Source organism: Lemur catta, chromosome 1 (assembly GCF_020740605.2).
Source record: "Lemur catta isolate mLemCat1 chromosome 1, mLemCat1.pri, whole genome shotgun sequence".
NCBI classification, from domain to species: domain Eukaryota; kingdom Metazoa; phylum Chordata; class Mammalia; order Primates; family Lemuridae; genus Lemur; species Lemur catta.
The window spans coordinates 119361439-119389154 of record NC_059128.1 but is presented as its reverse complement, the minus strand read 5'-3'; the positions used below and the strand labels follow the sequence as shown (position 1 = coordinate 119389154).

General features: G+C 57.8%; 4 protein-coding genes across 7 annotated transcripts; 3 read left to right on the top strand and 1 right to left on the bottom strand.

The window, feature by feature from the left end:
* Positions 1 to 18: 18 nt before the first annotated feature.
* KXD1 (KxDL motif containing 1) lies at positions 19 to 9076 on the top strand. The gene is made up of 5 exons (XM_045552444.1): positions 19 to 164; positions 3775 to 3896; positions 4881 to 5033; positions 7207 to 7253; positions 8139 to 9076. Exons 2-5 carry the CDS (start codon positions 3796 to 3798, stop codon positions 8366 to 8368), a joined length of 531 nt encoding a protein of 176 aa, XP_045408400.1. The 5' UTR covers positions 19 to 164; positions 3775 to 3795; the 3' UTR covers positions 8369 to 9076.
* Positions 9077 to 10140: 1064 nt separating this feature from the next.
* On the top strand, positions 10141 to 12731 carry UBA52 (ubiquitin A-52 residue ribosomal protein fusion product 1). 4 transcript variants are annotated; one of them, XM_045552455.1, is made up of 5 exons: positions 10141 to 10226; positions 11286 to 11399; positions 11675 to 11761; positions 12345 to 12447; positions 12531 to 12731. In XM_045552455.1, the coding sequence occupies exons 2-5, from the start codon at positions 11297 to 11299 to the stop codon at positions 12622 to 12624; spliced, it is 387 nt and encodes a 128-aa protein (XP_045408411.1). In that variant the 5' UTR covers positions 10141 to 10226; positions 11286 to 11296; the 3' UTR covers positions 12625 to 12731. The 4 variants fall into 4 exon arrangements, with proteins under 4 accessions (XP_045408411.1, XP_045408420.1, XP_045408426.1 ...); XM_045552464.1 differs by having other exon boundaries at positions 10151 to 10226; positions 11289 to 11399; XM_045552470.1 differs by having other exon boundaries at positions 10168 to 10265; positions 11289 to 11399.
* Positions 12732 to 14054: 1323 nt separating this feature from the next.
* On the top strand, positions 14055 to 16700 carry REX1BD (required for excision 1-B domain containing). The gene is made up of 5 exons (XM_045552431.1): positions 14055 to 14187; positions 14282 to 14364; positions 14694 to 14898; positions 15798 to 15877; positions 16474 to 16700. Exons 1-5 carry the CDS (start codon positions 14086 to 14088, stop codon positions 16544 to 16546), a joined length of 543 nt encoding a protein of 180 aa, XP_045408387.1. The 5' UTR covers positions 14055 to 14085; the 3' UTR covers positions 16547 to 16700.
* Positions 16701 to 16973: 273 nt separating this feature from the next.
* Positions 16974 to 27387, bottom strand: CRLF1 (cytokine receptor like factor 1). Its single transcript, XM_045552371.1, has 9 exons — positions 27082 to 27387; positions 22207 to 22488; positions 21734 to 21863; positions 21396 to 21565; positions 20205 to 20362; positions 19967 to 20135; positions 17989 to 18176; positions 17818 to 17860; positions 16974 to 17311 (listed from the first exon to the last, which is right to left on the bottom strand). Exons 1-9 carry the CDS (start codon positions 27191 to 27193, stop codon positions 17298 to 17300), a joined length of 1266 nt encoding a protein of 421 aa, XP_045408327.1. The 5' UTR covers positions 27194 to 27387; the 3' UTR covers positions 16974 to 17297.
* Between the last annotated feature and the right edge of the window lie 329 nt (positions 27388 to 27716).

Sequence of the window (27716 nt, the reverse complement as noted above, 5' to 3'; positions counted from 1 at the left end):
TTGGCTATTCATTAATCCCCGCCCCTTCCTGCCGCGCTTCCTCACACGCAGGTTGGCCCCAGCGTACGACGCTGCTACTCGCGTTCTCACGCCCGGTGCGTGTTGACGTCGCGGCAGGCGCGGGCGCCATCCCGGAAGCGCGAGCAAGGCCGCCAGATGTGCAGGTGCCGCTGCCACCGACGCCGGGGCCGAGTTTGGGGTGGGGCTGGGGATGCCGGGGCCCCGGGGAAACTGGGCCGGGTCCGGCGCGGCCCCGGGGTTGCCGTGGGGTGGGCGCGCCGCTGGCCACATCTGGGCACTCATGCTGCGCACAGGCCTCAGTTTCCCCGTCTGCGCAATGGATTCACGGGCGGTGCCAAGGGCCGCATCCGGATCCGGGGGCTAGGGATTGAGGTCGCCTGTGTTCAGGTTGTGCCGTGTAATCTGTAGCCGGGCGTTGTCCTGTTTGTGCTTTAGTTTTCCCCCGTTGAAGTGGCAGAGCTTGAGGGGATAGTTGAGTTCCTTACAACTCAGGAGTTTTTCCGAGCTTGGGTCGCCGAGTTAAATTCTGTTAAATGACCTGAGTAGAACCGTGGCGCTTTTCTTCTGGCCGTGTGACCTTGGGCAACTGAGCCCGCCCCAGTGAGCCTCAGTTTCCCTTGGAGATGATAGTGTTTGCCTCGTAGCGGTGATTGAGGATTAAAGGAAGTGGTATACAGGTGTATGCTTATGTTATATTCTTGGAAGTACATGAGAGCGCCTTAAAATGCTGATTCCTGGGCCCTGTCCTGGGACCTCTTCACACTCCTCTTGGAGAAACAGCCTACTCCAAGCTCCACTCTCTATCAGTGTTAGTTTCAGTTCCCACAGACTGCATTGTGAGACCTGGATTTTTCCTTAATCCTATTTTATGGATGAGAAGACTGATTCAGAGAGGTCAAGTGACTCCCAAGGTCACACAGCCTCCCTCTCTGAGTGCTTTTATTTATTTATTTTTTATCAGATCCTCAAAGCCAGGAGTCTCTGAGTGTTTCACCCATAAATGTATTTATTTGGAGCAGGGATCAGAGCCCTTGCTGGGTCAGTTTCAATCTATATGTGGGCCAGACTGGCAGTAGTCAGGGAAGGCTTCTTTTTTTTTTTTTTTTTTTTTTGAGACAGCGTCTTGCTCTGTTGCCCAGGCTAGAGTGAGTGCCGTCAGCCTAGCTCACAGCAACCTCAAACTTCTGGGCTCAAGCAACCCTCTTGCCTCAGCCTCCCAAGTAGCTGGGACTACAGGCATGCACCACCATGCCTGGCCAATTTTTTCTATATATTTTTAATTGTCCAGCTAATTTCTTTCTATTTTTAGTAGAGATGGGGTCTTGCTCTTGCTCAGGCTGGTCTCAAACTCCTGACCTTGAGCAATCCTCCCGCCTCAGCCTCCCAGAGTGCTAGGATTACAGGCATGAGCCACCACACCCAGCCTAGGGAAGGCTTCTTGAGAGAGGCAGCTGGGGGGGTGAAGTGAACCCCTCAGCCCTCACATCTGGGAGCCAGAGACAGGAAAGTCCTGCTCTGAAGAACAACTGTATCCCTGAAGGTCCAAATACTGTGCCTCGCAGGCACCAGCTGTGGGCCTCCCCCTCCGCGTAATTCTGCCCTTTGAGTCCAAGTGTCTGGTTTGTACAAGATCATGTTTCTTTGGGAAGGTGGAGATTATGGGTGTCCCTGCCTGGCATGTAATAGGAGTTCAATAAATGTGGTGATGGCTGGGTGTGGTGGCTCACGCCTGTAATCCTAGCACTCTGGGAGGCCGAGCCAGGTGGATTATTTAAGCTCAGGAGTTCAAGACCAGTCTGAGCAGGAGCGAGACCCCGTCTCTACTAAAAAAACCGAAAGAAATTAGCTAGACAACTAAAAATATATAGAAAAAATTAGCCGGGCATGGTGGTGCATGCCTGTAGTCCCAGCTACTTGGGAGGCTGAGGCAGGAGGATCGCTTGCACCCAGGAGTTTGAGGTTGCTGTGAGCTAGGCTGACGCCACGGCACTCACTCTAGCCTGGGCAACAGAGTGAGACTCTGTCTCAAAAATAAATAAATAAACATGGTGATTAGGGGGTTTCACCAGGTGTGGCAGCTTGTTTCTAGAAGGCACGCAGGAGCTGCAGACCACTGGCAGATTCAGGGCACAAATGGATACTCTTGGCCTCCATGGTGTTTTAGAAAAAAGTATTAATTGCTAACGTTTGTAAATGAGGCAATTTCCCATTTAAAAAAAATCCCTATTGGCACTTTTTGCCTGGGAAAAAATCAGAAGTCAGGCAGAAATCAGCTCTTGTAAGAAGTAGCTGTACTGTTTCAGGTGGTTACTACACCCCCACAGATTCACACTTCAGTGGAACCTGCAGACTATGGGCCTTTGTGTTGACTCAGCTTCACTAGCCATGAGACTGTGGCCCAATTCCTCAGTCTCTCTGAGCCTCAGTTTTCTCATCTGTAAATAAGGATGGGCCAGGCGATGTGGCTCATGCCTGTAATCCCAGCACTTTGGGAGGTCAAGGCCAGAGGATTGTTTGCGACCACTCTGGGCAACATACCAAGACCTTTTTTCTTTAAAAAAATTATAAGAAAAGAAATCACTGGGTGTGGTGGCATGCACCTGTAGTCCCAGCTACTCAGGAGACTGAGGCAGGAAGATCACTTGAGCCCAGGAGTTTAAGACTGCAGTGAGCTATGATGATGCTACTACACTCCAGCCTGGGCAACAGAATGAGGCCCTGTCTCAAAAAAAAAAAGAAAGAAAGAAAAAAAAAAGATAACAATTCTCAGTGTACGAGTTTCATGCTTTGTTTAGCATATAGTAGGTGCTCAGTAAGTGGGAGGGTAGATTAAGTGGGATCTGAAGCCTTTCCTGATCCAGTGTATGAATCTTAACCAATTGCAAATAGGCCTTTCTGTTCGCCATTAAATATGTGGGCCCCAGAGCCAAGCTATAATCAGGATGCCAGATTTTTCCTGAACTCCCCAGGAGGGTCAGTGCTATGCCGCCCCCCGTCCCCTGCATGGTCTGGGAAGGCTCTGCCCACTAGGATGGTCCTCTGTGTGCCAGGGAAACTGGGAACCGCAGAGCCATCTGGGTTGCTGGGGCCCACAGCCTGGCTGTGAGTGCCTGAAATTCTTGGCTTTAATTTGCTAATAAAATTCTAGTGTCAGAGCTGAGTTTGAAAAGTTCTGTTAGCCTCCCCAAAACAAGTTTTGCTGATCCCTTGCTGTGACCCATGTTCTGAGCTGGGCTCTGGAGACAGACATGCCTCTGCTTTCCTGGAGCTGATGTCCTGAGGGCAACAGGAAACGGGTCACCTGCTAACTGGGATAATTGCACAAAGACATGACCCAGTGAAGCCGTTAAAACAAGGTGAAGTGATGAGAGTGACCGAAGTGGGGATAATCTTTGAAGACCTTAGCCATGCACATTCTGCTTGTGGGGACATCAGGTGCAAAGGCAGAGGGAGGGGGGAGAAGGTTGGCAGATCTATGCAGGTAAGAGGTGCCCGTGGCCTTGGGGGGTGATGGGATTCTAGTGTGATTGAGTACAGTTTACAAATACAACCATCTATAGTTTTCCCAACGCCTCCAAGTTCCCAGGATGGCAAACATGACACTGAGGTGGCATGACTGAGCCACAGTCATACATCCCCACTGTAGAAGGCCACAGTTGGGTCAGACCCCAGCCCTTAGGGCTCCCAGCTTGGCCTCTTGGTCCCACCTTCCCCAGTAGTGCACACCAAAGACTGTCTTCCGACCTGTTTCAGGCAGCGGAGGAGGAGGAAGAGATGGACCCCCTGGACTCGGCCTCGAGGGTCTTCTGCAGCCGCATCCTGAACATGGTGAATACAGACGATGTCAACGCCATCATCCTGGCCCAGAAGAACATGTGAGTGGTGGCCGGGGGCCCCGGGCGTGGGAAGGAATCCACTTGCTGGCCAACATTCTTGTCCTGCCCGCCCCTAGCCCAGGCCCACACTGGTGATAAAATGAAGGAAATGAGCAAATCTGCCTCTGGCTCCAAAGTAAATTCCTTTCTGGCCTGGAGGCGAGGCCTTGGCACAGGAAGCAGGGCTTTGGGAAGGGTTTGCAGCTGCGGATGGCTTGGTGGGGGCCGCGGGGGCTCCTGTCCCAAGGCCTGGGGCGGGGAGAGTTGAGGGACCAGAAGGGGCCACAGGGGGTTTTAAGGAGCTGGTGGGCTGACTTCCTGTTGAAGCCTGGCCTCCCAGAGCCCAGGCTGTGTCTACGTAGTGCCTGGCGTCTTTTGAGTCTGTGAATGCCCTGTGCCCTCACTGGGGCTCGGCACTGTGGCTGCTGGGGCCTCACCCTAATCCATCCTGCTGGCTGGGGAAGGAAGGGTGTTAGCACTTTGGAGTGGAAGCACAGCCTCCTGTGCTTCATTTTTTATATGTTTAAGCCAAAGGCTCTTCCCACTCTCTATTGACAACACGACACAGACCTGATTCCCTCACCTTTTCGCACAGACCTGTAGTGTTTCCGGGTCTCAGCAATACCCATCTCTCTTCTAGTTCTGTAGTCAGATTCAGACCTGGCCCTGGGCAACTCCCACACTGAAGGGAGACAAAAGCAGACCCAGACCTTCCTGGCCCTGTGGTGTCAGGGCGGGGCCAGAGGAACCACCTGGAGCTAGTGGAGTCAAAAGGGGAGCAGAGTCTGCTGGCGGGAGTGGGTAGAGAAGGCTACATGGAAAGGACACACTTGAGTAGGGTCTTGAAGGTTAAATAGGAGTTCGCCAGGTGGCTCAAACAGCAGGTAGAACTCTGGTGGACAAGGGAATGGCCTATGCGAAGGCTGTGAAACAGGCAAGGCCCCGGAGGCTGGGTGGAGGAGCTCGTGCCCTCTCTGCCACCAGGCTGGACCGCTTTGAGAAGACCAATGAGATGCTGCTGAACTTCAACAACCTGTCCAGTGCCCGCCTGCAGCAGATGAGCGAGCGCTTCCTGCACCACACGAGGACCCTGGTGGAGATGAAACGGGACCTGGACAGCATCTTCCGCCGCATCAGGTGGGCATTCAGCCCCTCCCCAGCCCCCACCCTGCAGCCACAGCTGACCTCTGCCGCCACCTCCCTGCCTGAGCCTGGGTTTCCTCCCCGTAACTGGGCAAAGGGGAGATTCTGCTCGTCTGTTTTACGAGGCTTCATTGCGCACTTAAGTGTCCAAGAAGATCCCAACCCTGGGATAAAAATATTGAAATTTTTGAATTTAAATTTTATTTCTTTATTTTTCAAAAATGTAATATAACGCTGGACATGTACCAGAAAAGGCAGGAAACAGTAGACAGTGGACAGTGATCCCCCAGCCAGCTCTCCGCTCAAGAGGCCAGTGAGATTTGCCAGTTTTTGTGGGCCCTTGCCACTGTGGTTTCTGTGCAGACGAGGAAAGACGACGTCCAGGCACCACCTAGAGCTGTTCATATCCTTACTGCCCCCAGTAACAGCCGCAGCCAGTGCACCTGGGCCCAGACCGACTCAGTATTCCCGCCAGACTGTGCCACTTCCTCTATCACAGGGGACAACTGTATCCTCTGGCAGACTTGGGGAGCAGGTGCCAAAGATTGAGGAAAACACGTTTTATTGAGCTCAGTGCAGAAACCACGAGACAGGCTGGTTAAATCCTTTATAAATCTATTATAAAGGTGCATCTTTTCTGGGGCACTTCCCCAGGCCAGCTGCCCAGGCATGGTATTTGGAAGTGGGGGAAGCAGGAACCCCAAGGGTTGGTAGCCAGTGGTGTGTGTCCCCATCACCGAGAAAGACGATGAGGGAGATGAATGCATCCCTCGAGTGGTGGGCAGGAAACTAGCTGTGGGGGTCCTTTTGGAGGAGACTGGCTGGCTGAGGTCAAGGGTGAAAGATGGTGTTCCAAAAACCTCTTTGCCATTCTTTGTAAACACAGCTGCATTACTTTAGAAAAAGACAAAAATCAGACCTTTTTTTTTTTTTTTTTTAAGAGACATGGTGTCACTGTGTTGCCCAGGCTAGAGTACAGTGGCATGATCTTAGCTCACTGTAACCTTGAACTCCTGGGCTCAAGTGAGCAGTCCTCCCCCTTTAGCCTCCCAAGTAGCTGGGACTACAGGCGTGCACTAGCAAGCCTGGCTAATTTTTAATTTTTTTTTGTAGAGACGAGGTCTTGTTATGTTGCCCAGGCTGATCTTCAACTCCTGACCTCAAGGGATCCTCCCGCCTCAGCCTCTGAAGTAGCTGGGATTACAGGGGTGAGCCACTGCACCTGGACAAAAATCATCCCATTTTAAAAAAGGAAGTAGCCAGGTGTGGTGGCTCACCCCTGTAATTCCAGCAACTTGGGAGGCTAAGGCGGGAGGATCCCTTGAGGTCAGGAGTTTGAGACCAGCCTGGGCAACACAGTGAGACCCTGTCTCTTAAAAATACAAAGTTAAAAAAAAGGAAGCAAACATTGTCTGTGAGCTTCAGTTTACTGAGTGCCAGAATTTGGTGTTTGGAGAGTGGGTGCTGCGACCCCTTAGCCAGCAGTCCTGCCTCCTCCTGAGTGTTCACTGGGCCTCACTGGAGGGACAATTCTGGGACAGGTTGCCCAGAGGAGTGACTGCTGAGAAAAGGGTGTGGAAGATTCCTCAAAGGTGGTCTTGGGCTGGGTGTGGTGCCTATAATCCCAGCCCTTTCGGAGGCCAAGGTGGGAGGATCATTTGAGCTCAGGAGTTGCCTGGGCAACGTAGTGAGACCCCATCTCTACAAAAAATATAAAAATTAGCCAGGTGTGGTGGCACATGCCTTGTAGTCCCAGCTACTCGGGAGGATTACTTGAGCCTGGGAGTCAGAGGTTGCAGTGAGCAGTGATCACACCACTGCACTTTAGCCTGGGCAGCAGAGTGAGACCCTGTCTCTAAAATAAGAAGGCTGTCCAGGTAGAGGAACTGAGATGTGAGAAGGGCCTTGTAGGGAGAAGGCACAGCCAGTGCCCAGGCTCTGGGACAGCTGGGTGGTTGGTGCCCACCCTGAGGTGGGAGGTCTGCTGAGGGTGGGGAAGCTGTCAGAGCCCTGACTGCTGGGCTGAGCACCTGGGTCTCCTTGAGAGAGGGGAGGTTCCTGCCCCTCTCCACCTTACCCAGAGCCAGCAGCAAGGGTTCCTGGCCAGCATCAGGCCCAGCCTGTCCACTTAGCAGGTTCAGCCCCACGAGCCTTCCCTTCCCCACAGGACACTGAAAGGGAAGCTGGCGAGGCAGCACCCGGAGGCCTTCAGCCGTAAGTGTCACCCAGGGCTCCTGCACCCCATGTCTGTCCTCTGTGCCTGAGATGTCAGCACCCTCAGTCCAGGGCTGGCTTCTGGAAGGCCACCTCACAGGTTGACATTGAGACCACGCCCTGGAGGGCAGTGGATCCGGGGAGGTCTGGGACAGGGGGCAGGGTGGGTCGGGGGCAGGCCTGGTCTTCTCAGCAGGCTGCGGAGCAGACATGAGGACCAGGGTCCATTGCCTGGGGGGAGGTTTCACAGGGGAATGTGGACAAGAATGATGACAAACCTTGTCCCAGTGTGTGTCACATACCCCTATGAGCCAGGCCGTTACAGCCACCTGTAAAGTAAGGACTGTGAGTGTCCCTATTTCACAGAGGGGGAAACTGAGACCCACAGAGGAAATGCCTGTGTCAGAGAACGCACAGCCAGAAAGGGCAGGTGGGATCTCAGGTTTCTGGCTAGAGAACTTGAGTGCGCTCTAGATTATCACTCCGTGTTGCCGCCACCTCAAAGGGTTTCGTACACTGAGCCTCAGTTTACTCCATCTGTCTAATGGGCCAACAGCTGACCATCCAGGGCTGCTGACAACCACAGTTTACAATAAGAGCAGGGAGCTGAGGTGCCTGGCCCAGGTGACACAGTGGTGGGGAGAGATGACAGAGTCAGGCTCACAGCCAGAGCCCATGTTAGCCCAACCCCAGAGCCTATGTCCTGTCCTCACCTCACTTTGAAGGGAGGCCTCTCACCTCCCTAAGCCTCCATTTCCTCCTCTGTAAAATGGGCGAGTCATGGCCCCATGGGGCGGGGGGAGCTGTCCGGGGTCACATTCACAATAAGTGCTCTATCACAGTGCCTGACAAGGTGACTGAACCAACTCCTGTTTCTCCTCCCAGATATCCCAGAGGCATCCCTCCTGGAGGATGAGGATGAAGACCCCATCCCACCCAGCACCACGACCACCATTGCCACCTCGGAACAGAGCACGGGCTCATGTGACACCAGCCCTGACACCGTCTCACCCTCCCTCAGCCCTGGCTTTGAGGACCTCTCCCACGTCCGGCCCAGCTCCCCTGCTGTCAATGGCCGCAGCCAGACAGATGACGAGGAAATGCTGGGCGAGTAGCCCTGCTGTCTGGTGCCTCAAGGGGTCTCAGAGCAGTGGTGACCTTCCCCAGGTGTCTGAGGTGGCCTCACGATCATCAGCTTTGCCACCCTGTTCTGTCAACTTAGGGCTCCTGGGGGAACAGGGCTCCCCTTCCAAGGAGTGTGGAATTCCTGGGGGTCTTTAATTCCAGTTCTTTCATCCCTCAGAACATCTCTCTTTTGCAGACCCCTCTGTCATGCCAGGGCATGCCTACCCCAGCTGGGTACAAGGGAACTTTTCTAAAGTCAGGCCTGAGGTCTGCTCTTAATAATAATACAGAGGTCCCCAGAGACCAGAGCCAGATGTCTCCTGCCTCCTGGTTAGGACCTCCTTGAGGTGAACAAGCACTGTCACGTCTGAGTTCACCCCAGCCCACTCCTGCACCCACTAACTCTGGTTTCCTGGCCCCTACCTTCAACAGAAGTATTGAATACTTTCTCCAATTGGTGTTTCGAGGAGGTTTCTGAGACAGGTAGAAGGCTCTAGATGGAGGTTGACCATCCATCCAGCCCTGAGTCTCCTGAGGCCTGTGTTTGTGGCAACAGAGGTGTGGAACCTGAGGCCCAGGGTCTCCACGGAGCAAGCCGAGCCACCTTGGAAAAGAGTTTAATGGAATATTTTTGTACCCGATGTTTACAGATGCTGTTGGGAAGTATCAATAAAAAGACTCCATTACTGAAAAGGGAAGAGGACATCTAGCTGTGGCTTTCTAATCACCCTGGGCTAAGCAGCCCAGAAGGTGAACAAATGGAGTCCACTTGCTCAAGGCTCCTTGGGCGTGGCTCCAGGTAAAAACAAAAAAGAAGGTGAACAAATGCTGGACATGGGGCTTAGGGCTATGCTGGAGTGGGGTGCAGACAGCCAGGCACCATTGAGCTAGAAATGTGGCTGCTCTTGGTGGGAGTCCCCATGGCGGCAGCTGCAACAACACCCCCCCCCCCCCCGTCACCACCCTTGCACATGCTGTTCCCGCTGCTCACAACACCGTTCCCATACCTCCTTGAATAATTCCTCCTCCAGACTGCAGCTCCAGGTTGAACTCCTCAGAGAGCCACACTCCCATAGGGGTCCCATTCTCCATCAGACACGCTCTCACAGATGCCTCCTCTTTGGAGCACTTAGAAATTACATTGTTAAAGGCATCTCGGATTGAAAGTATCTGCTTTTGCTTGGTACATAGTAGCGCTGGGAAACATTCAAGGAAATAAAGCAGTACCTCGCCAAACTCATAGGTATTAATAACTTCTCATTCCTCCCCGCCCGGCACTTTCCCATGAGTCTCGGTCCCAACACACTGGGTCCCACCACCTTTTCCTGGGCGAATGCACCAGTCCCACCCGCTCTCCCTGCTCCAGTACATGCTGCCTTGAAATCAACCTGTGCACAGCGGCCAGAGAGCTTTCTAATCGACTCTGGGTGTTAGGTGGCTCTCAGCCCCAACCCCTACTTCTTGACCCGCAGGCACTCTGCTTAATGCCTTTGCTTTAGCAGAAAACAGTCTTATCTATTCTGTTCAAGTATTCCCAGAACGGCCGCTAAGTGCCAGCCGTCGGCAGTGACGCAGATACAGTGACCCCCGGAACACCTGGAAAGGTGGGGCTCGCCCCTCACGTGATCCGGTGGGCGGGACCGACACCCGGAAGCGAGTGGGCGGTGCTCCCCACATGCACAGCGGCCTCCTTTGCCAGCACCTAAGATGGTGGCAGGCCGGGGGGCGGTGCCCGTCTCGCGGCGCGGATTGTGACGTAGGTATGCTCCGTGCGCAAGCGCTCTCTGCGGCGAATTGGCGGTTTCCGGTTCCGCTGCCCTCTTTCTCTTCAGCGGGGCGACCGAGCTGGTCGGTGGTAGCGGCCGTGCGGGTGGCGCTGGGCGAGGGGTGGGTGCTGCTGGGGACTGGGCGGCGGAGGGGGTGGGCCTGAGCCTGCCGGTGTGGGTTAGTTTTGGCGGGAGGCGGAGCGGGGCACGTGAGGCCGAGACTCCGAGCCCAGACCAGGGCCCAGGAGGTGAACGCGGCTTTGGAAAGGGGCCTGCCCTTCTCCGCCGGCCCTAGCGACTTTATGAGGCTTCGGGGCGGGAATGGGTCCTCCTGGGCCGATCCGAGTTAATGGGAGGAGGGATATTAAGCATGTAGCGTTAACTTTGTCCTAGTCACTGCGCCAGTTTCTTTAATAGTATTAAGTTTCTGGAGCTGGGTTTTGGTACCCGCCTCCTTTTTCTAGGTCTGTTTTCTACATTTTTTTCTAATTTATTTTTAAGTGAGTTAGGGTTGTAAACAAGTACATGGCACACAGTTGGTAGATACAGAGTGGTAGGCATTATTGTTTGTGGGTTGGAGCAAATGCACGAAGTGGGGTCTGGAGAGTTTGTCGTAATTGGGAAGGGAGCTAAGGGTGTTGGTTGTTCTAGCTTGGAGTTAGGAGAGGGGCTTTGAGAGCAAAGAGTGTGTGTGTGTTGTCGGGCCGGTGGCTATTGAGCTAGGATTCTCATCCAGGCTGGCAGCAAGGGCAGCCTGTGTAGTAGACCAGGAGCTTGCTGGGGCGGGGGAGGATAGGCCCGTGCGCAGGGAAGATGTACCTGGCATAAATGGTGCCCCAAGGTTGTTAACATTCCAGTAGCAAACATAAATGAGTTCCTCCTCTGCTAAGCCTGAGGGACATAATCACAGCCCTTGTTTCCGTGAACACTTGTGCAACAGTCCAGGATGAAGAAAATGTATTAATAGTCTTTAGTTACAGGACATGTTTAGGCTGCAGGCCAGGGTGTGTGGGAAGACAGGCGTTGGGGGTCAGTGCAAGCGTAGAGCTAGCATTCGGGGGCTAGGCCTGGCCAGCACTTGAGCTTGTGCCACGTAGGCATGCAACACTTACCACTTCATCCCATTCTCCCTTCCCCCCAGCAGACGCAGAGATGCAGATCTTTGTGAAGACCCTGACAGGGAAGACCATCACCCTTGAGGTCGAGCCCAGTGACACCATCGAGAATGTCAAAGCCAAAATCCAAGACAAAGAGGGTGAGTTGGGCTGGGTCTGGAGATTCTGTCTAGCTACTGGGAGCCCCTGGGGCCCAGTAGAGCCTTTGTCCTTTGGAGGATAGTGCTAGGTTTGTACAGACCTTAGGTCTGCCCATACTTCTGTGTGATCTTGGGAAGAAAAATTGTTCTCCACCTCAGTTTGCCTTTTTTGAGACATTGGGGTGGTGCCGGAGCACCCTGTAGGGAGGCATTGTCTTAGCCAGTAACATGCTTGGCAGAGTCTCAGTGACTGAGCTTTCTCTCTCTCCCCTCAGGCATCCCACCTGACCAGCAGCGTCTGATATTTGCGGGCAAACAGCTGGAGGATGGCCGCACTCTTTCTGATTACAACATTCAGAAAGGTACCAGGGGTGGGGTCGCTGGACAGAGCCCTGTGAGCTCCAGGTCCCAGGATGTAGCATTGATGGCCTCTGTGGAGTGGGTGGTGGGTGGTGCAGTCCTTAGGGCAGGGCAGTCCTGGTTTATAACTATGTTTTGTTATTGGAAGGCATTTGATATTTACCTGTGTTTTCCATATGCATTAGTTTCTCATGTTCATTTACTTTTTTTTAATGACTTGTGTTTTGTTTAAAAATGTGATAATGGAAATTTTTGTCACTGCTATAAAGAAAATTATTGTCACTTGTCGGAGTAACAAGACTTCCTTATCTTACTTGCATCACTTAGAAATTGTTTGTGTGCTGGGAAACCCAGATGAACACCACAATTGGCATATTTTAGGCTTGACTGCCCTGGGACTTGGGGTAAATGCTGAGATGGAGGTTCTGTACAGCAGGCCTGGCTGGGCCAGTGTATCTGCATGTAGAATATTCAGAGGATGCTGATGTGGTGTCCCCATCACAGTTGAGAAACACTGGTCTGGGGGTCCCTGCCCTGTCACGGAGGTGCTGGACTCAGTCTTGTCTCTCTGGCTCTCTCCCACAGAGTCCACCCTGCACCTGGTGCTTCGTCTGCGAGGTGGCATCATCGAGCCTTCCCTCCGTCAGCTCGCCCAGAAATACAACTGCGACAAGATGATCTGCCGCAAGTATGTTTGCCCAGATGCTTAGGGGGCGGGGAGCCTGGCCAGGTCAGGGTATGCCCTCACCAGCCCTTCCTGTCCCTGTGCAGATGTTATGCTCGCCTGCACCCCCGTGCTGTCAACTGCCGTAAGAAGAAGTGCGGCCACACCAACAACCTGCGCCCCAAGAAGAAGGTCAAATAAGGCCCTTCCACGGGTCCCTCCTCCTTTCCCCACAGGGCAGCCTCCTGCCCAAGCCCCATGGCCCTGGGGCCTCAATAAAGTTTCCCTTTCATTGACTGGAGCAGTAACTGGTGTCCCTGTGGCTGGTTTGTCCAGGGAGGTGACGGAAGAGTGGGCATCTTCCTTAGGACCTCTACCCAGCATTCCATTCTGTGTCACCCATGGGGTCTTCTGTCCTGGGTTCTGTACAACAGGCCAGTGGTTCCTGCCCTACACATCTGACAGGGCTTGTCATAACCAAATTGAGAGCTAGTTTTGGTCTAGAATCTACTAGTGATTCCCTTGGGCCTGGATTTTGTCATCTTTCATATGGGAATAAAGACCCCAGTCCTGGGACTGGTGGGACTGGGAGTCAATCATGTCATTGGCTGGGATCTAGTCAGGTACTTTAAGGTGTCCCTCAGGCCTTTGGCCCTGGTGTTCAGGTGTGGGTGGTGGAAAGTTGCAGACACCCACCTGGTGTAAAATACTGGTTCTCAGTTTTGTCTGAAATTGAGGAGCCCCTGAGACCAATGATACCAGTCTCAGGGGCACACCTTGGTGTTTTTGAAACTTGGAGTGTTGCTCTGTGATTTGGGTGTGGGTTTTAACACCCTGGACTGGCCTTAGCAAAGTCCATCCTCTTGTTGGGTGAACAGAGCCTACTTCCTGTTTAGTTTTGATTGGGCCTCTGGTTGAGCCAACTCGTGGCCAATGATGCCTGAGAACAGCCTGGTCCCTTTTCTTCCTAGAGTGCCACCTAAAGGCTGGAGTCTGTCACCCCGAGCCTCAGCTGGCCCCTCTGTCCTGTCCTGGCCACCACCATCTTCCTGCTCCTCCCTGGGGGCACCTGGAGGAGGAAGCTTTCCAAAGTTCATTGCAGGCCAGGCATCCCTGCCAGCAGGAAGCGCCTCAGCACTTAAATGAGGCCCTCCCGGCCCAGGCTCTCACCTCGCCCTTGCACAACATGACCAGCCCTTGCACAACATGACCAGCGCAGCTCACTTTTGATGGGCATTTAGCACAGTACCTGCCAGTGTGAATTAGTTTTTCATCCCTGTGATTATCTGGAGAGCCAGTGAACCTTTGTTAAACTAAATTGGCTGGGTTCCAGCGACTTCCCGCTCAGAGCCAGCTCAAATCCCACTTGCTGTCAAAGTCATTGTTGCGATAGGCACATACAGAAACAAAGGCCAACAGCTTTGCTGTATTTAAAGTCATACATTCAAGGAAACAGGACAGGAGGCGGGCGCTGCACGGAAAGGAAGAGTAGGGCGGGTGGGAGGTGGAGGGCTTGGGCAGCGAGGGGTCTTTGCTCCCGTTTCTGCCCGGAGGTCTCTGGGCGGCCGGCTTCAGGCTGGAGTCCCTGGACCTCCCGGCCTGCAGGGGGCGCCGGGGGCAGCGGAAGGGCCTGCTCCGGAGCGTGGCCCAGGCTGCGCAGTCATGATCACCACCGAGACCGCGGCGGAGTCTGCGCTTATTTTGGTGCCTGGTGCTGAGGCGACTGCCGAAGCCCCGGGGCGCGAGGAGCTGGGGTGGCCCTGGGTGAGCCCGGGCCCGAGCGGGGACGGGCGCGGGGTGGGCAGCACCGGCCCAAGGGCGCCGGCTTCATGCCCCAGCCGTGCCCCCCGCCCCGCAGAAAGATGCCCCGGTCCGGATGCTGGTGCAGCGCGTCCACCAGCTGCAGGCTGAGCGCGCGCGGGCCTTCCGCCGGCTAGAGGAGTGAGTGCGGGCGCGGGGGCGCGTAGGGGCGCGGGGTTCGGTCCCCAGCCCACTCCGAGCGTGGGCGTGCCCGGGGTGGGGCAAGGGAGTGCGGGGGAACCAGATCCTCGCTTCCAAAAGAAAAGACCCAAAGCGAGGCCCCACTACCCGACGGCCTGCTCCGCGTGGCTTCTCTCCCCTTCCTCGAGTTCCTCTGCGCGAGTCAAGAGGCGTCCTCACTACTGGTCCTCCACTTTCTGTGGCCCGGGAACATCCCCGCCTTTCCGGGGGGTGGTAGGGGGCAGGGCCTGAAAGCCTGGGGGCGTGGCCTCAATCCCTGCTTACCGCAGAGGCCACCGCGAGTACCTGCGCAGCGGCCCGTGCTACGACTTCCCGCGCTACCGGAGCACCGTGCACGAGGTGACCCAGGCCTTCGCCGCCGCCTCGCGGGAGGTGCTGGCGGTGGAAGCGGAGCTGGCCGGGCCTCGCGCGCAGCCGCTGCTCGCCGACCACGTGCGCAGCCTACAGCAGCTGGAGCAGACGCGCCTGGCCACGGTGAGGCCACGACCCCTCCCACGCCGTGTCTCAGACCGTGGACTGCTCCACCCACTGCGCGTCCTTGCGGGGGGATCCCAGATCCCGACCTCTTACGCTCAGCCCCCCGGCGCCCCATACCCCTCCCTGCCCCTCCTCAGTCCTCCACTACACCTTCACCTGGGGACTCTCCAACCGTGCCCTCTCCTGCCCTTCCCCAATTTTGTTCCGTATTTTGCTCTCAGTCCTAAACCACACGCACTTTACCCCAGCTCCCCCCACAGCCGCTCAAGGATTCCCAGGCCACGCCCCCACGGCGCCCCACTCGCCGCGGCTGTTCACAGGGTCTCAGGTCCCACCCTCCAGCTCCCGCAGATAGAGGGAGCGGGGTTCCCAGGACACGCCCCCTCCTTGGGGTCCTTCCATCACTATCTAAGTTCTTGACCCTTTCCGCCCCTGGGCTTCAATGCAATGCCCACTCTGTCCCTGCAGCCAATCCTGGCCGGGGAAGGGGGAGGGCCATGTGAAGCCACGCCCACGCCTTGATCTTTTGTCATTCCCAGGCACGCCCCTTGCGTGACCTCAGTCCCAGCCTCCATGGCCCACGGCCACCCTGGGGTTAAAACTTCCTGCCCTGTCCTTGGAACCATGAAGCCCCGCCCTCTCCATCCTGCTGTCAATCCCTGGTTGCCAGGACACGCCCTAGTCCCTGGCCCGCCCGGCCTCGCCCCTCCCCCGCCCCCCCGCTCGCGCCCCTCTAAACCGGATTCCAAATTTTCCTGCACGGAGCTCCGCCCCGCGTGGCTCCACTGCCCTGTCTTCCGGGTGTCCCGGCGTCTTTCCTCCCTGGACACTATGGGAGGGCACGGGGTGGCTTCTGCCCGTTGTAACAACGTCCGGGTTGCCCGTTCCCCGACCAGGTCGCCCTGCTGCAGCTAATGGGGACTCCCGAATGGACAGGGCAAGAGGACGCTGTGCGGACGCACCAGCTGAAGATGAAGTAAGTGCCCCCGCCCGGCTGCCTGGACACGCTAGATTCGCGTGCACCCTCAGGCACTTGCCCCAGCCCTCCTCGCCCCAGGGCTGGCATGGTCAGACCCTCCGCCTGCATACAATCCTTAGGGCGCCCTCATCTGGGGGCCCCTAAACATACACAGGCCCCAGAGGGGACAGCCCTGCAATGTCACATCAGAAACTCACTGTCGGGACGCAGCCGCACATCGTGACACATGCTAATCCTGCACACGTGACTGTACATGAGCTAGGACAGGGTCATCCATGCTGCACCGGGCACAGGCCTGTACATGCCTGTCCTCAGCCCCCAAGCGCACACACGCTTACACACACATACACCGCATGTGTCACGTTCATGCTGTCACAACCTCCTGGTAGCACACACCCCACCAAGATGGCTTTTTCTCTCAACCCACTCTGACCTTCCCCCAAGTACCCCCAAGGTCTCTCCTGCTGCTGGTGCTGCCTGGAGGCTGGGCGGCGGGCAAAAGGGCCCCGGGCGCGCAGCCCCGTCAGAGCTGCACCACAGCGGCTAATTCGCCCCATCTGGGTTTTATTTATAGTTCCCATCCGCTCTTGTAGGGTAATTAAAACCATGGAAGCGATCAGCGAGGTTCTCCAGGACCTCAGGTTTGATGCGGAGTCTGCTGAGTGATGGTGGCTCCCCAGGGAAGCGTGAGAGAGATGAGAAATGCGGCGAATGGCGCCCAGCCCAGCCCTGACCGCCAGCTGGCCCGGTCGAGCCCCACTGGGCTGCCGACCCTCCTCCAGTTCGAGACTCCTCCCAAATAAAGAACACTTCCCCTGCAGCTGCTGCACTGTCTGTGTCCTGGGGTGCTGGGGACCAGTGTGCCTGGGGAGGGGACCCCAAAGGAACAGGGATGGTGGCTAGGAGACTCCCCCCCCCTCGCGAAAACTCTGATGTTTTGAATCACACCCTCCAAGGAGTTCAGAACCAGACAGGGAAGATTCTGGAGAGAGACACCAATCCCAGAGGGCCGTTGGGATGCCTCATGCCTCTCCCAAACCTCACAGTTCCCACCCCAGGAGGATCTGGCCCTAAACTCACCTTCACGATCAGAGCACCTAAATAGCTCATTTATTTTAAAAGACTTTTGAAGGGGCCCCGGATGTGGGGAGTAATGACTCCTTTTCACCCCCAGCCCCAGCAAGGGTTCTGGGCTACTCAACCAATCCTCACGCACACCCTCCTGCGCGAGGGTGCACCCAAGGGTGGCCTCACATGGGGCTCAGAGTTGTTTTGGCCATCAAAGCTCAAGAGTGCCTGCTGCAGCTCCTGCCGAGGGTGATCAGGTGCCCTGAAGTGAGGGTACAGAGGTGGCCCCAGTTTGGGTTCTGCCCCTGGGTCTCCACGTGGCACATAAGGTGGCCCAAGCCCCTAGAGCTTATCTGGCAGGACCTGTAGGCAAAGGAGAAGCCAAGCTAAGCAGGGAGCCTGGGAGGGGTCAGCACCACAGAGCCATTGAAGAAGCTACAACTCAGGTCCTATCCCCACCACTTTTAGCTGTGTGACCTTAGACAGGATACTGTCCCCCTCTGGGCCTTGGCTTCCCCATGTGAGAAGTCAGACTATCTGACCATCCCGTGGGGTGTCCTGCAGGTAAAAGCACTTGGCACAGGGCCAGCATGCAGCAGGCGCTCATACATGCTAACTAGGGTGAGTATGTTCATTCTTTCCTGAGCATGAGATTCCACTTTGGACATTTTCAGGGGGTCGGATGCTCTTTAGGGCGGCTAAAGGCTACAATGCCAGGCACACAGTAAGTGCTAAGTACATGTTGATGAATTAGACGGGAAGGAGGAGGGATTGCATGTCAGCGACTCTCAGGCTTGGGGGGCGCGAGGCCTGCAGCCAGGGCAGGGGCCCTCGTCTTGCTCCACACCCACCCACCTGGCCCGTCTTACCTCTCGTCGTGCCCCGTCTGCCCGAGGGCAGGATCCCTTCGTCCTGTGCTTGGAAGGAAGGCGGAGGTGTCATGGGGGCTGCAGACCTGTCACCCCAACCTGCTTTCCTCCCGCTCCCCTGCTTGTCCCCCCAGCCACCCACCCCCACATGCGCGGGTTCCTCCTTCCTGCCTGGTTGCGGGTCTTGTGCGACTTCTGCATCCAGGCTCGCCACTGGTCGTAGAGGCGGAAGCTGAGGTTTGAGCAGTACGCGTGCTTCTTGAGCCAGCCCAGGAACTGCTTGAGCTCGCGCCGCACTGGCCCCGAGCTCGGCTCGCTGCCCCGCGGCTCGCACGCCCCGCCGCCCGGGCCCGGGCGCTCTGGGGGTGGGCGGGCGGCAGTGTCAGGGCGCTCCCGACAGGGGGCGCGCGCGCAGGAGCGGGAGGGCCCCGGCGCGGCCGCACCGCGCTCCTCTCGGGCACCTCCCGCCCCGCTTCTCGGGGACTCGGTCCTCCCCGCTGCCCTGCACAGCCGCCCAGCTGCGCCCCTGGGGAGGTGGGGGCGGGGGAGGAAGGGGCTCCTCCTCCACGTCTCCTCCAGGAACCCGATTCCTGTGGCCCAAGCCAGGTGCGAAGGGGGGAAGGGGAGGAGAGAGGCTTTCTGAAGGGATGAGACACAGAGACAGTGACAGAGCAGGGGGCTCACAGGAGAGAAAGGGGGAAAGAGACACTGATGAGAGAGACAGAGACAGGGAGATGCAGGGCGTGAAAGCGAATTGGACCACGGATGGAGAAAGGGCCTGAGCAGCGTGGGACAGAGACCCTGGAGACATAGGGACAAAGAGGCCAAGAAAGACGAGAGACAAAGTGGAAGAGTGAGAGAGACATGGAGGGAGACAGTGCAAGAAGATCCCAAGGGACAGTCCCCAGGCTGGGCCTGGGAGCATGAGCTGGCCGGGAGGGCCAGGTGGGAGGCCTGCCTGTTGGTCCAGCTGCCGGCTGCAGCCAGCCCTTAGCAGGCCGGCGGATAAGGACATCGCCCTCACGTCATAAATAAAGCCGGGGACCCGCTGACAGGCCCTGGCACGGCATGGCCCCCGCGGCCCCTGCCGGCCTCCCCCAGCCTCCCCAGCGGACACAACGGCCTGCTGGCTCCTGTGCAAGAATCGCAGGTGCTGGGCACGAGCAGGGGCCAAGGCTCAGGCCCCGCCCGGCTGCGCTCACTCCGGCCCACCCCCGAACCTGGAGGGGCCAGGGATAGGGGCTGGAGAGCTGGCTGGAGCCTGGCTCTACCCCTCTCTGGCTCTGGGACCCTCTCTGGGCCTCAGTCTCCCCATCATCCCATGAGCATGGGCTTGGACTTCCAGTGAACTGAGTTCAGATCTCTGTGTGACCTCCTGGGGTCCCAGTGTCCTCACCTGAGAAAAAAGGGGCCTCTCTGCAGTGAAACCATGGGGTGGGGACAGCGGGGAATGGTACTGCCTGCAAACACTGAGGTGGCACCCATCATGTGGGCACTTGTCATGAATTATGTCATCCAACCCTCACAACAGCCTGAGGCAGGTGGGATTCTTGTCCTGACTTCCCAGATGGGGAAACTGAGGCTAAACAATCCAAGCAGAGATTTCATTTCATTTCACAAAGGAAAGAATGGAAGTCCATAGGCTCCAAGAAACCCCAGACAGCAAGAGGAAGCAGACCCATACTCCTAATCATTCCCATCTTCCCCCTTGATCAGAAGGGGAAACTGAGTCCCATTGGAGGGAGAGTTGGCAGCCTACTGGCCTAGGAGGCAGGGGTCTCAAATTCCCTTGCTCTGAGGCTGAGAAGGGAGTTTAAGTGGGTGAAGCAGGCCAGGTGGGGATGGGCAAACGGAGAGTGAGGGCTGCTAGTGGGGGCCATGGGCTGTGTCTTGTTATATTTTCTAGAGAATTAATTTTTCTAGGGGATCTAGGATATTTGTGTAAAAACTTCCTGTTTTTAAATCTCTGCAAGTAGGTCAAACTTTTTCTGTTCTAATGACAGGCCAAAGACAATAGAGCCAGGGGCCACATTTGGTCCTGGGGGCCACCAGTGTGAGACCTCTGCTCTCTTGGAGAAAACAAGGAAACGGAGGCTCAGGCTGGCTTGGGGCTGGCTCCCGCGCTGCCCAGCCCTGTTGGAGTGCTCACCACTGCGGGGGGTGGAGGCGGCCGTGGGGTGGCTCCATTCGCTCCAGATCCCAGCTTTCTTGGAGCCGTAGATGCCAAATGGATTGCAGCGCACTTGCACGAAATAGACAGTGCCTGGTTTCAGGCCGGCCAGGCGGCAGGAGGTCTGATTGCTCACATCATCCACCACCTGGGCAGAGAGGGCAGGGTCAGGGGGCGGGGCCGGGGAAGGGGACGGGGCCGGGGAAGGGGCGGGCACCTTCCAGTCCACACTGTCCTCTACGCGGTAGCGGATCTGGTACTTGGCTTGAAAGAGGAAATCCTTGAGGGCGGGTGGCGAGACCCAGCGCACGCTCAGCTGGTCCTCCAGGCCCCCGACGCGGCTTACGTGCACATCAGGTGGGGGGTCCGTAGTCACTGCGGGGGCGGAGCGGAGTCTGGTCACTGTACCCGGGAGGGGGGGGGCTCTCCTTGCATCTGGCTGGGATCCCTGAGCGCCTGGGACTATCTGGGTTCAACTCCCCCAGGGGCGTGGTGCAGAGCACGTGGCTTAGGTGGCACCTGCCTCCGTTTTCCTCCTCCTTCGTCGGCCCCTACCCCCAGGACTGCTGGATTACGTGAAATAATATTCGGGATACACTCTGCACTAAGCACTCAATTAATGTTAGCTGTTATCACCCTTATTATCTGTGACAGGAGAAACATAATCGTATCTTCAAGGGGACATGTGGAAGCAGACACTGCCTGGCTGAGGACATTATTACCCTTGTGCCCTAGAGGCCAGGGGGCTGTCAAGCCCCCAGCCTACTCCTGCCCCCACCTCCAGCTCCTTCCCACTTTACCAAAATCCTTGATGTGACACTGCTGGGTGCAAGGGGACAATTGAGGCTTTGTGTGGGGCTGGGGATGTGTCTGGGGGCTCCGTGGGCAGCAAGGCAGGCGGCCTCTCCCCCTGAGGCCTTGGTGAGGGGCCGGAAGGGTTAAGGCACAGGCCTGCTTGGGGCTGAGAAACACCCTAATTAGATTAGGTCCAATTCTGCTCGCAGATCTTCCATTTCCTGCCTCCCACCCCGTGCCCCCCCAGCTCCAGGCCTAGGCTTCCTGGGGCGCCTCCCGGCTTCCTGAGGCTCCTCCTGACCTGGGCGCCCTCTCCCCGCTCCCCAGGGCCCCCTCCTGCACACCTGGGCTGCTGAGGGGGAGGCGACCCGGCAGGTGTTCTCCGCAGAGTGCGGGTATCCTGGCTATTTTTGGGGCCGCGGACTGATGAGTGGACGCCCAGCTAACCTGCATCCCCAGCCAACCAGCAGGGACAGACCTGGAGTTGCAGCCACGGCCTTGGGGGAAGGCAGGTGGGGACCCAGGAAAACAGACTAGATGCAGGGGGCCCTGGGGGATGCCCGGTGGGCCAGGCTTGCCCTAGGGGAGGGACCTGGTGACACCAGAAGCTTACCCACATCCAGGATGTCCAGCGTGAGCACGTCGGAGCGCGCCGAGCCCAGGCGGTTGGTGGCCTCCACCCAGATCTCATAGGGTGTAAAGAGAGCCAGGTCCTTGGGAATGTGGCAGGAGTGAGGCCCCACTGTGTGGTACTCCTCACATGTGTTGTCCTGCCCATACCACCTGTGGGGACCAGAGGGGGCCAGGACACATAAGGGTCCCTTCTGGCCCCCAGACCTCATCATGGCAGCCCCAGGGTGCAGACAGGACATGGGGGCTCAGAGAGGGCCAGCATTAGTCAAGGTCACACAGCCAGCCTGAGACACACATCACCCCAGGCCCACCACCAACCTCAGCTTGTACTTGAGGGAGTAGTTGGTGTGGAGGAAGGTTTCCCCGAGGGCCCCGGGCGTCCAGCGGCAGGTCAGGTCCTTCATGTTCTTGGACCAGCAGCTGATGTTGAAGGGTTTCTCAGGGGGCACTGGGAGAGGGGAAGGGGGCAGGGGCTGAGGGGCTGGACTGGCCGTGCACAGGTGGAAGGGCTGCTGCACCTCCCTCTGCAGGGGGCCCCCACCTTGGAGTGGCAGGAGGGTGGTCAGGGCAGTCTCAGTTGGCAGAGATGCGAGCAGATGTTGGCAGGGCCACCTGCATGGGTCTCTTGAGGATGGCAATGAGAGTCTCCAAGCTCCCGTTCCCACCCCAGAGACCTGTGCCGATGTGCCAGTGTGCCCACCACTCAGCCCCAGGCCAGAGGGCTCAAGATTTATGCTCCTCTGCAAAAGGAGATGCTGTTCCCAAGAGTCACCCCTGGAGGGTCCACTTACAGCCAACATAGAGGCAGGAACCAGCAAGGATGCTGCCGTCCCGGGCGTGGCACACAAGGTTGTCCCCCGACTGCTGCCTGGACCCGTTGAGGTTGGCCAGGGCAAGGGCCAGTGTGGAGGCGTTGAGCACACGGGAGAGCTCAGGGGCCAGGCGGCGCCCATTGAGGGTCCAGTAGAGACCCTCGGCGGTGGCCCCTGGAGGGTCTCCGTGCACTGAGCACGTGGCCTGCAGGGAGGAGCCGATGAGGAGCGTAGGGTCCTGTGGGCTGATCACTGCCGTGTCTGGGGTCAAAGAGGAACACCTGTCAGGCCTGAGGTGGGGCCACCCTGAGCCCCTCACCATGCAAGGACCTCCAAAGCTCACAGCAGTCCTGAGAAGGAGTGATTTATCATCATCCCCCATTTTACAGGCAAAGAAACTGAGGATCAATTAGGTCAGATGCCTAGTCCAAGGTCAGTTTCAAAGCCAAGATCAACCCAGCTCTGTCTGGACTCCACAGCTCAGATCCTTCCAAACCACTTCATGACTGACTTGCTCAAGGCTCTGAGTGGTCCCGAAACTCAGGCATAAATGCCCAATCAGATCCAAGTGACTCTTGCTTTGCAGAGAGTTCTGACACTCTGCTTTTTTTCTTTATTTTTCATTTTCTTTTCTTTTTCCACATTTAGATACAAAAGATTGTGAGTTCTTTCTGTGAAACTCCCAGAGCCTCATACATAGTAGGTGTTTCTTGGGGGGTGGGGTACACTTTGAGAAATAAAAGAGCCCTGACACCTATTGGATGAATTGTTAAGAGCACCATTTATTGAGAACTTGTGGTATTCTAAATACTGGGCTAAGACTTTGCCTACGTTTTCTCATCAAATCCTCCTTATTTTATGGATGAAAATACTGAAGCTTTGAAAGATCAGGTTCCCTTGCCCTCGGTCATTGAACGAGGGAAAGGCACACTAATATTTGAGTCCAGATTTGTTGGTCTCCAAAGTTGTACTCTGCACCGCCAGTGGAACTGAAGGCAGCTGTGGCCCCCAACTCCCATCTGAAGGGACTTCCCATCATTGCTCTTTCCCTGGACTCAGTTTTCCTAATCTGCAAAGTGGGGGTGGGAAAGCTCTTTGTCTTCTGGGCTTCTGTAAAGGTCAGATGGGAAGAGACATCCTAAACTGGGTTGGGTGCTGGGCACAGGGGCCTGGGGGATACCTGCAAGTGGTGCCTTCTCACCTGCAGCCACCAGGGCAGCCCAGGCCTCCCCCTTCTGGAGACTAGAACCTAACAGGGACCCAGAAAAGGAGGAGGGGATGCACAATCCATGCCCCTGATGCCTGTCTGAGTCTCATTTTCTCCATCTAGGAAGTGGCATCATGGCATCAACCACATGGATTGTTCAAGGGTGAGGAGAGGGGACATACTGTCCTAGGACCTGGGTTCGAAAGCCCCCAGTGGCTTTGCTTCTGTGAGCCTCTGGGAAGAGGCTTCTCTTTCCAACCAGAGAGCTTGGGAGGACTCATCCACTCCATTCATTCATTCATTCAGGGAGCACCTACAAGTGTCCCGGGATCTTTGGTGATGACCAAGACACAAAAAAATTCCTGCCTTTGTGGGCCTTAAATCCAAGGAAGCAGCAGGAAAAAAGAACAAATAAATATCTAAGAGAATACATCAGGACAAAATAAAGCAGGGGCCAGAGGGAGACAGGGCAGTGGCAGCAACTCAGATAGTCCCGGAGACTGTCTGGGATAGGTGACATTTGTGCTGAGACCTTAATAAAGTCAGAGAAGTAGCTGTGAAAGTACCTAGGAGAGAGTGTCTCAGCAATGGCAGCAGCAAGTGCAAAGGTCCTGGGGCAGGAGTGGTAGCAAATGCGGTCTGAGAGGTCAGCAAGGACCCCCAACCTGCAGGGAGGGGTTATTCCAGAGTTCTGAGCAGTAGAGGGAGGTGGTTAGATTTGCATTTAAAAGGACTCCCAAGTGGCTGTGAGAAGCCACTGCAAGAGGGCAGGGGCAGCCTAGCTTCCCAGAGATGGTGGCCAAGGACAGGGCAATCCTGGCCCCTGGGAGGCCCTCTGAATGCCAGTGGCTGCCCTGCACTGGCCTTCACAGCCCCAGATGGGAGAAGTGGGGTGGACACAGTTCTTGGACCCAGCCATGACGATGTTCCAGGGCAAACTTGGCTCTAGGGCTACGTCTTGCTAGAGGCTGGGAGCACAGTTGCACTTGGGGCTTGGCCCAGGGCTTGCCGGAGGTCTCAGCGTCCGTGCGAAGGAGCCCCGTAAGCGGGCCAGAGCCGAGGAGGTGGGGGCGGCCAGGGGGCGGGGGACCAGGGAGCCGCCCTGGAGGTCCCAGGCAGCCAGCCGCCCGCTAATTCGGAATTCCTTCAGCATGAACTCCGGCGTGCCAGCATCTCTGCCCTGGCCCACCCACCGCTTCCTGCCTGGGCCCCCCCAGCAGAGTGGGAGGCACGGCCAGGCCTGCCTGAACCCCAGACCCACTCTCAGCCCTCCCTGGGTGGGTCACGCCCATCCTGCTCCCCAGCCACCACCGTGGCCTGGCCTAGAAGGGGCTCTCTGGGGGGTCCTGGCTGGGGGGCACTGCCCTTCTGCCACACCCACCTGGCCTGGGCTGACATGGCCCATTTGCCAGCAGCTGCAGCTGCCCTCTCAAGGCAGAGGAGGGGAGAAAGGGAGAGGACAAGCCATGCCAGCCTGGACAGGCCAGTCCCCTATCCCTGAGCCCTGGCAGTAAAGGTCAGAGGGAAGCTTTCTCTTCCTCCTGGGATGTGGGTGCAGCGCCAGCTGCAGCACCTGGGCAGTCGGCTTTCCCTCTCCAGATCTCAGTTTCCTACTCCATAGAATGGGAGGAGGAATACGTTCTACCTGCTGGGGAGATTAATGAGGCCCAGCACCCTGTAGCACCTAGGAACTACTGGCATTACAGCCCCTCCCCGCTCTGGGGTCCCAGCTGGCTCCGCACGCCCTCCAAACAATGGGCCCAGGCGTTGGGGACAGTGGACCAGCAGCTGGGAACAGCCCACTGTGCCTTGGAGGGGGGGTGCTTGGCCTGGTTTGGAGGGCCTCCTAGAGGGCTCCCCAAAGCAGATCCCTAGGTTGGACTTTTGGATGCCCCCCCATCCCCTTTCATTCTCTGCCTGCCCTGCTTTCCCGCAGAGCTGGGGCCTTTAAAAGTTTTCTCTTCCTCCCTTTCCCAATCTGGAGCCACTGCCGTTATTAAAAAGGAACACCATGTGTTTTAAAAGGGAAAAGTGTGAGATTCTCTGCAAGTGGGGCAGAAGGGTGGCCTCCATCCCAGGGTCCCCCACAGGGGTCCCCATCTCCCGTCCCGCTAGTACCTGCAGACACTTTACGACGCACCCGCGGCTGGTAAGGTGCTAAGACACACCGTAAGTAGAAACATATTGCTGAGGTGTGAGAATCTTTTATTTAATTTCTTCCCCCTTAAAGGAAAAAACACACACACACCACCCCCAATTTCTGCTCTACGAGCTGGGAAACAAAGCTTGGCACTAATAGTGGCACTTACAGGCACTGCCCATAGCCTGGAAGAGCCATCAGGGACCCTGGGAGGGCCTGGGGGTAGCCCCTCACCTGCCTAGGTGCATTGGGCGAGATGGGCTTTCAGCAAGTGCCCCCAGAGGGTGCCCAGACCCTGCTTGTCCCAGAGGAGCCCAAAGTTGAGCCTGCAAACAGCTCAGTACAGCATGGGGCTGCCTGGGAGCAGTGCGTGCCCAGCTGCCCCCCGGGGGGCCTGTACACCTGGATGAGCTGCATGGAGTGACGGTGAATGTCCCGGGCAGGCTGTGCCTGCTTGTGTGCCCCTGTGTTGCCTCCCCTGTGGAATGAGTGTGTGACCACAAATGTGTGTGTGTCAGGGATGGAATGTATGTGTGCGTGCCCGCGATGGTGTGCGAATATGCATCTGGGATGCAGTGTGCGCGAGTCTGAGGGCGAGGGTGACGGGCCACAAGCCAGTGTGAGTCTTTGTGTGTCTCTGGGTGTGTCCCAGAGCCGGTCTGGATGTGGAGACACATCCTGGCAGGGGTGTGCATGGCGGGGCTGGAGAGTGCCTGAGCTCAGGACCTCCCTACAAGGCGAAGGTCTTGGCCTGTGGAGCAGCGAGTTCCCAGTGGCCACCCCCAAACTCTAGGTCAGCGGTGCCGGACTCACTGGCTCCGGCTCCTTCTCCCTCTCACCCACGAGCATACAAAGATTTCTCTCGCTGAAGACTCTCGCCCGGCGCAGCCTGGCGGAGAAAGGTTCTGAGCGCCGCCGGTGGCGGGGACTCCGCGGACCCCCGAGCGCGGGGTACCTCAGGGGGAGGGAGGCGGCGGCGCCGGCCCGTGGAAAGGCAAGTCCCCCGGGACCCCGGGCCGTGTGCCAGGCGGCCAGAGCGGCCCCCTCCAGCCCCGCCCTCCCCGCGGGGCTCATCCCTCCGCCCGGGGGGGGGCCTGCTGGGGGCTCGCACCCAGTGCGCCAACCGCGTGCGACCCCCGCCTGGGAGCGGTGCCCCGCGGTCCCCACGGCTCCTAGTCCTCGGAAGCGGACGCGTGCGCCCGCTACGTCCCGGCTTGCAGAGGGTCCCAGGCCACGATCCTCCGGCCCCAGGAGGCCAGGCCAGGCGCCCTTGGCCAGGCTGCCTAGGTAAGAAGGCCTTGGATACAGAAGCAGAACCCTCGGGCCCAGGGACTGCCGCCCAGTGCGCCCCGCAGGTGAGGGCGCCCCGAGGGCCGCGCCGGGGGCGCCTTCCTTTGTTCCGCGGTCGTCCAGGTGGCGCCCGCGCCCCCTCCCCCCCGGCGGCTGCCCCCGGGGCGCCCAGTTTCTGCTCTGGCGGGAGGGGAGGAGCGGGGCACAGGGTACTCACGGGCTCCTGATCCGACTCGCGGCGCCCCGAGGACACAGAGCAGCAGCAGAGGCAGCGGCGGCGGCGGCCGCCGCGCGGATTGGGCGGCGGGGCCCGGGCTGCCGGCGGGCATGGGGCCGGCGCTGCCGGGGGCGCGCGGCAGGCGGCGGCGGCGGCGGCGGCGACGAAGCGGGGCGCGGGGCGCGGGGAGCGGGAGGGCGCGGGCCGGGCCGCCCGCACGTCGCTGGGCGCAGAGGAGGAGGCCGGAGCAAGTCTGAGCAGCCGAATTGACAAGGCGCTAATGCGCCGCTGGCCCCGCCCGGCCCCGCCCCCGGCCCCGGGGGGGCGGCGGGCCCCGCACCGGCCTCCCCGCCGCCCGCCAGCCCGCGGGCACCTCGCGCCCCGCCCGTCTGGCCTCCGCCCCACCGCGAACCGCGCACACACTGTCCCGCGGCCCAGACCCCCCCCACTCAACTCCTACCGATCCGGACCTCCCTCTACAACCCTGCCAGGTCCAGGCTTCCCACCCGCTGTCTGGGATCCGGCGTCCACAATCCCGTTTCCATACCCCTGTCCGCTTTCCTGCACCCTGCTCTCAGCCCAGAGTCCCTTCAGTGTCCCCTAAGGCTCCCAATCCTGCGCCGCTCCTCCATACC